Source organism: Octodon degus, unplaced genomic scaffold (genome assembly GCF_000260255.1).
Source record: "Octodon degus isolate 3935 unplaced genomic scaffold, OctDeg1.0 scaffold00086, whole genome shotgun sequence".
NCBI lineage: Eukaryota > Metazoa > Chordata > Mammalia > Rodentia > Octodontidae > Octodon > Octodon degus.
Window position 1 is genome coordinate 4,951,391 of NW_004524662.1, and position 7,725 is coordinate 4,959,115.

A 7,725-nucleotide genomic window follows, 5' to 3' on the forward strand; every position below is an offset into this window, starting at 1 on the left:
TATATATATATACATACACACACACACACACATATATTTAAATCAGTTATTTACTTATTTATTTGATTAATGGGTATAGGTTCTCACTATGCAGTTCAGACTCAGTGATCCTCCTGTCTCAGCCTCCCCAGTGCTGGAATTACAGGTGTGCGCCACCACACCCAGTTTTAGTGACCAGCTCAGTGCACTTGGTTTGGGGCTGGCATAGCATGAGGTGCTAGGGATTAAACCCAGGTCCCTGTGCTTGCCAGGCAGGTGCTTAGACCGCTGAGCTATCTCCCCAGCCCTATAACATTTCTTTCTTTCTTTCTTTTTTTTTTTTTTTCCCTATAACATTTCAAGTATAGCTTCTGATGAAAATATTTTTCCCTTCCAGGTTTTTCCTCAAAGTTTCAGAACTGTTTGATAAAACAAGAGTAAGTACTAAATTCTAGAGTTCTGCCACACAAGATTGTACTTGTCCTATAGTTAAAAATAAGCATTAACAGTAAGAGCTCCCCCCTTGGCCTTCTGCCTCAGTCTCCCAAGTGCTGGAATTACAAACGTGTGCCACCACATTTGTAGCATTTATAAAGAGTAGCATCATTCCCGCCCTCCAGAGCAAAAAATGAATAACTGGGGGGCTGCTTTGAGTAACAAAGGACTTTGCTCAAGGGACCCCACTTTGCTCCTCCACGTGTTACCCACCCAAGTGGCATCAGTGTGGGGCACATACACAGCTGCAGAAAGTTTGCACTCACAGAAGCAACTTAACACCAGCATCCGTATTGGGGGCTTAACCTACTACATACTGTATTTAATGTAATCAGTGATAAAATAATAGAGATGTTTTTGACATTTAGTGGTATGTAGCCAAGACTCTTGTTAGCCATGCAGTGTGAAGTTGGAGCTCAGTATGGCCTTGTCACTCCAGTGATAACAGAGATGATGAAGGAGAGGTATTGCCACCCAGGAGCCAGAGTGTTGATACTGCTATTAACATAAGTTTCTTATTTTCCCCCTTTTAAAAATGTTTTTCCAGGTAGTTTATTATTCTGCCTTTCATAATTTGTAGAGATGTTTTCTCTGCACATGTACAGCACACAGTAGACTTAAGCCTTCTGAGAAACAGATGTGAAGATTAGATGTAAAAGATACTTACCGTGGAGAACAAATAGGGAGGAGCAGGAAAGAGCAGCATGTTTACACAGATGAGAGGCCTCAGCTCCAGTGGCCTGTGTGTTTCCCCATCTGGCTGCCTGCTCACTGTTCACCTCGTGGCATCAGAGGGATTATGGGGAGAGGTGGGGGAGTTCAGCCCGGGTGTGAACATGGTACTGAACACAGAGGGGCTGCAGTTGAGGCCATGAGTCAGTAATGACCTTGCTGCAAGCAGTTTCTTTGAAACTAGAACAGGATGGTGTATTTTCCCAGCCTTCCTTTAGCATCTGAATGTTGTTCTGGTTATTACAGCTGTATAACAATCAGCCTAAAATTAGTAGCTTACAATAGCTATTTTATATGCTATGGTTTTGTTGGTTTGTTTTGTGGTAATAGGGCTAGAACTCAGGACCCTGTGCTTGTCAAGCAGGCACTTATGTTGCTGAGCTATCTCTCCAGCATATTTACTTTTTTTTTTTTTTTTTTTTGTCTTTTTGAGACAGCCTCCCTGTGTAGTTCAGGTTGGCCTTGAGCTCACTGTGTATGTAGCCCAGGTTGGTCTCGAACTCACAGTGATCCTCTTGCTTCAGCCTCCCTGGTACCAGGATTATAACCGTGAGCCAAACCTGGCTACTTGACTTATGCGAGGGAGGGCACCACTTGCAGCCACTCCATGCAGCTGCTCACAGCTCCTCATGGCACCGGCTGCCCTCCAGAGGGGTGGGTGTGAGAGTGGCTATTTTCTTAAGGCCTGGGCCTGGCCACCAGCATGGTATCACTTCTGCTGTTGGCCAGGCGGTCTGAGCGCTTAAGAGTCCCAGAGAAGGGACACAGACTCTTATTTTCAGTGGAAGAAGAGGAAACTTACTTTAATAACTTGCCCATACTGTGTAGACTGCTACTAGCACATCAAAGTCAGATTTGGAAAAAAGTCAGTTTTGAATATACTTTGCCTTCGTTCTTATGTATTAGGATAAGAAGTTCCAGGGTTGAGCTTCAGCTCAGTGGTAAGAGAACTTGGCTGAGCCTGATATGAGCAAGGCCCGGAGTTCAGTTCTCAGTCCTACCTGGGCTGGGGTAGGTTAGGGGGATCTATAAAGTTTTAATTTCTCTGTAAGTTAATAGTACTTAAAAAGCAACAGTTTTTCTGATTTTCACTGAAGTGTATTTGACATACTGGAAAAAGCACAGATCGTACATGTATAGCTCATAACACTCCCCATGTAGTGAGTAGAGGTGTGCCCTGCTCAGCTGCCTTCCATGGCACTGTGCTGTCCAGCAGAGTACAGAGGTGAGGCCGAGTTGCACAGTGAGGTGCTGGGATCAAAGAGTCTTTCATTATTGACTGGCACCAATTGAACCAATTGATTAAATCCTTTTTCTGTTCTTTGGTCAGGGTTACAAACAAAAGTAACAGGTTAGTTGGGGGAAGAAGGGAGGAATTAGCCTCGAAGACTGGGTGTGGTGGTGCGCACCTGTAATCCCAGCTTTTGGGAGGCTGTAAACAGAGGGATCACTACAAGTCCATCGTTGTGAGACCCTGAACACCCTGTAGACCCTTCCAAAAATAAAAAAAAAAAAGGGAGGAAACTAGTAAAACAGGACTACATGCTATAGTCATTTATAACTTCAGTGTTCTTGCAGTAATTATTAAGGAGAATGCTGAAAGCAGAACATGATTGCTAATTTTTTTTTTTTTTTTTTTTTTTTGGAACCGGGGATTGAACTCAGGTCCTTGCGCTTGCCAGGGAAGCACTTATTCTACTGAGCCATCTCCCCGGCCCTTATGATTGCTAATTTAATACCCATTGTTCTCTCTTTTCAGAAAATAGAAGCACGAGTGTCTGCTGATGAAGACCTCAAACTTTCTGACCTTTTAAAATATTACTTAAGAGAATCTCAAGCAGCTAAGGTAACTTCATTATTCATTTCTTTAGAGCTTATTAGACTTAACATTGTTAAAGATGACTTTTTTTTTTAAAGAAGAGTAGAATATATTTACTGGGGGAAAATGCTTCTGTCAGAGACAAAGGGGTCCCCAAGTATTATTTTTGGATAATATTCAAGTATTAATTTTTTCTCCCTTTAGAAACTATAGGGCCAGGGAGATGGCTCAGTGGAATAAGCACTTCTCCGGCAAGTGCAAGGGCCTGAGTTCAATCCCTGGATCTGCAAAGAAAAAAAAAAAAAAAAGAAATTATAGATCAGGAAATACATAAGTTTTCTGTGTAAACCAGATGTGGTGTATAAGCATGCCTTTAATCCTGGCATCCTGTGTCTGGGGCAGGAGGATCAAAAGTTTGAACCAAGCTTGGGCAATTTAGAAAACATGATGAGACCCTGACCCAATATAAAAAGGGGTAAGAATTGAGCATGCTGTGAAGGCCCTCGGTTCAATGACTAGTGTTGTCCATGCCCAATTTCACAGAAGTTATGAGAAAGAAACAAAAATATTACCTGTGTAAGACTCTGGTACAACATGATCTACAGAGACAGAAACCAGATTAATGGTTGTATAGGGCCAGAGAAATTGTTGGAAATAGAGAGTGGCTGCTCATGGGCACAGGGCTTCTTCTTTTTTTTTTTTTTTTTTCAATTATGTATTAGGTACATGGTCTCATTACGCAGCTCAGACTCATAGTGATCCTCCTGTTTTCAGCCTGCCCAGTGCTGGCATGGCATGCGGGACTGGGAATTGAACCCTGGTCCCTGCGCTTGCCAAAGCAGATGCTTAGTCCACTGAGCTCGGCCCAGGGCTTCTTTCTGAGTGATGGGAGTGTTATGAATTTGGTTGGTGGTAATGGTTGTGCAGCTCTGAGCTACCGTCTATTTAATAGAAATTATATCTCAAATGGGGGGAGCTTTGTTTTGCATTGATTGTTTTGTGATCCTAGTAATTGAACTCAGGGTCTTCACCCTGAACTGTGAGCACAGCCTTTTTAAAAAAAATTTATTGAGACTGGATCTTGCTAAATAGTTAAGCTTGAACTTGTTATTACTCCTGCCTTAGCTTCCCAGGGATGTCCACAGCACACCCAGCTGTCAGAAATAAAACTGCTAGTGTTGTGTTGTGTTTTGTTTTGTTTTGTTTTGAAGCATGGCAGACACCTATGATTTCAGCATTAGGGAAGCTGAGGCAGGAAAATCACCATGAGTTTGAGGACAGCCTGTGCTACATAGATCAAAGCCAGCCTGAACTACAGAGTGAGGCCCTATCCAAAGCAAACTAAACAAATACATAAAAAATAAAAGAACACTTAGGGTATGGAGTTGGGGTTCAATCTGTAAAGCAAAAGCACATGGAAATAAAATGTTGAAGGGTAACTGGCATGTGGTGCTCTCACTCTGCGTGTCCCCTCCAGTGGTGCTGGGGGTGGATCTGACATGTGGTACCTTCTGCCCACAGGATCTCCTCTACCGAAGGTCTCGGTCTTTAGTGGATTATGAAAATGCTAATAAAGCGCTGGATAAAGCAAGGGCAAAAAATAAAGATGTTCTGCAGGCCGAAACTTCCCAACAACTATGTTGTCAGAAGTTTGAAAAAATATCTGAATCTGCAAAACAAGGTATTGCATTAATCTTCAGTCACAAGGTTATCTTACCATTATGTAAATTTGTTAATTCTATTTTCTTGTTCACAGAACTTATAGACTTTAAGACAAGAAGAGTTGCTGCATTCAGAAAAAATTTAGTGGAACTTGCAGAATTAGAACTAAAGCATGCCAAGGTAGCGTATTAAAAATTTAATAATTTAAGCCATGTGTGGTGACTACACCTGTGATCCCAGCCGCCAAGAGGCTGAGGCAAGGGATCACAAGGTCAGGATCTGTTCCAAATGTTACAAAGTAAAACTTCAAAAGCCTGGGAATAAATAGCCTAATGCTACCCATTCCCCTCTCCCCCCTTTTTTGGTGTATGGGTGTTTTTTGCCTTTTTTTTTTTTTTAATATACCAGGGATCAAACTCCCAACCTTGCACTTGCCAGGCAGGCTCTGTGCTGCCAAGCTATCCATCTGCCTCGGCCTACTGAACGCTGGGATCACAAGTGCATGCCACCACACCTGGTCACCACAGTGATTTTGTTTAACTTTTTTTTTTTTTTTGTAGCTGGCTTAGCCCACCCTGGGGGTGGGGCTGGTGCAGCATATGGTGCCAGGGATGGAACTGCAGTCCCTGTGCTTGCCTAAGCTTGCCGAAACAGGCACTTTAGACTACTCAGCTATCTGGCCAGCCCAGCTATCTTGCCAGCCCAACGTTTTCGTTCCTATTTTTTAACATTGAGACATTATTTGTACCCAGTTGTAGGACACCTTGTAGCCATACAGTATAGGAATAGAAACTGCAGTGATCAGATCAGGGTACTAGGCATTTTCATCTTTTTAACTGCTGATTGTTTTTATGTGTTGGCGATTTTGAAGTGTCTTGTCACTGCAGCACATGTAGATTACTTTACACAGTAGTTACTGTGCTGTGCTGGAGGATCCAGAAGTGCTTCTTCATGCTGTGTCTCGGTACCAGCAACAAAGTTTTCCTCATCTCTCCTCCCCAGCCCTGTTCCAAACCAAAAAGCCTAAAGAGTAGTAAAACTTAAGGTCAGATAGTCTGAAACTACTTTGGATTTCATTTATTATGTTTTGCAGCATAATGGAAATCTGGTCATAATGGAAAATGTATATTCTTACAAGTAGTCTTTACTGGTAAAGTATAAAATATAAGTGCAAGAAAAGAAAATGTGATGAAACTGACCAAGGGAGGGTGGAAGTGTGTGCCTTCTTGCCCCACTGATAAAAGTGTAGGGTAGTGCACACCCTTTTGGGTGGGCAGTTAAGTATATGACAGTGTGCACTATAACTTGATGTGATGCATGCCAGTAATCCCAGCACTCCAGGAAGCTGAGGCAGGAGGGTCACACATTCAAGCCCCACATGGCAACTTAGGAAGATTATATCTCAAAATCAAAAGTTTAAAAAGGACGGGATGTTGGTTCAGTGCAAAAGCTGTGAGTTCAATCCCCAGTTCTGTTAAAAACAAACAGAATAAGCATGGCCAAAAAGGACATCTTTTGTCGTCTTTAGAATATGTCAGGGCCCGGGATGTAGCTTAGCAGTGCAGTGCCCTGAGTTCAATTCCTGGTACCAAATAAATGAATGAATGAATGAAAAAAACAAATGTTAGTTAATCTAGACCATTAATATTGGTCTAGGGTGAGGAGATAGCTCAGTGGTATAAGTGCCTACCTGGCAAGTACAAGGTCCTGAGTTCCATCTCTGTTATGTATATGTATGTCTAGAAATTTATTTACTAAAGAATGGCTATTTCTCCACTCCAGACCTTTGAACAAACCTCAAGTCACATGATTTCTTTTTCTTTTTCTCTCTTTTTTTTTTTTTTTTTTTTTTGCAGAACCAGGGATCGAACTCAGGCCCTTGCGCTTGCCAGGGAAGCACTTATTCCACTGAGCCATCTCCCTGGCCCCCTGAGATTCTTTCAAACTGTCTGTACTAATGAAGTTTGTAATTCACCTTCCTTTTCAGGGAAACCTCCAGTTGCTGCAGAACTGCCTGGCAGTGTTGAATGGAGACACATAAGCCTCTTTCAGTTCCTGTTTAAAAGGGCTGCCTTCCTTCAGATCTTATTTTTATTTCCCTAATGACATTAAGCATTTCTGCCCACCAGAAGCAAAGCTGACAAAGTGCATCTCCTCTTCCTCCTCTGAGAAGCGGCGGCAGCACTGCACACAGGCAATACAGTTTGTGCCGCGCGCTGTGTCCCTGGGCAGCGTCCATGTCCTGCACCCATCCTACTCCAAAGCCCAGAGTCTAGTCTTTTTTTAAGTAGCCTTGATAACTGGGTTCATTTTATAAATAGTATTCTTTATGGCTGCCAATCATATTTTCCTTTAAGTCATTTCTGAAGTTTTAACCTTTTCAAATTACATTGTTCAAACAAGGTAAAGATGGCCTTCTTGATTTTTTAAAATTTTTTTAAAAAGTATTGTACCGTATACTCTTAGTTCATTCATGTAACCTTGTAAAGCATCTTAATCAAACTTATTTTAATTATCATAAAAGTTTTGGGCCAGACTTCACATATTCTAAGTATGATTTCTGAAGAAAAATGCATTAATTAGTATGTTTGCCTTAAACTTGTAGACTAAACCAATTATTGTAAAATAACCAGCTATGTGATAGTTTTAAACTGAGGTTATGTATAACTCTAAAAGTTGGAGTAGCCATAATAAATCTACTCCAATATTATGCTTTACAGTTCAGGTCTTAGTTTCTCTTTCTCTCTCTCTCTTTTTTTTTTTCCTTGTTTCATTTAAAATTATATATTGATCTGGCTGTGGTAGTGCACACCTGTAACCCTAGCACTTGGGAGACTGTGGCAGGAAAATCACCCCAAGTTCGATGCCAGCCTGGGCTGTGTAGTGAGTTCAAGGTCAACCTAAACTACACAGCAAGACCCTGTCCCAAAAAAATTTCAAAAAAGGAAAAAATGCACATTGAATTAGTTCAGCAGTCTCCTTAGAAAAGAACAACTATTCCTCTCTCTGTGCACTGTAGAAAGTGGGATTGGGCAGAG

The 7,725-nt window shown here is 41.7% G+C and overlaps 1 protein-coding gene across 3 annotated transcripts in view; it reads left to right on the forward strand.

The window, feature by feature from the left end:
- The window catches only part of Snx6 (sorting nexin 6), a 51,835-nt gene extending 44,514 nt beyond the window's left edge, over positions 1-7,321 (forward strand). For all 3 annotated transcript variants that reach the window (XM_004637094.3, XM_023721804.1, XM_023721805.1), the window contains 5 exons: positions 377-416; positions 2,966-3,052; positions 4,547-4,706; positions 4,782-4,867; positions 6,675-7,321. In XM_004637094.3, coding sequence (XP_004637151.1) covers positions 377-416; positions 2,966-3,052; positions 4,547-4,706; positions 4,782-4,867; positions 6,675-6,728 — 427 coding nt within the window. In that variant the 3' untranslated portion in view covers positions 6,729-7,321. The remainder of the gene's footprint in view (positions 1-376; positions 417-2,965; positions 3,053-4,546; positions 4,707-4,781; positions 4,868-6,674) is intronic.
- Positions 7,322-7,725: the final 404 nt, after the last annotated feature.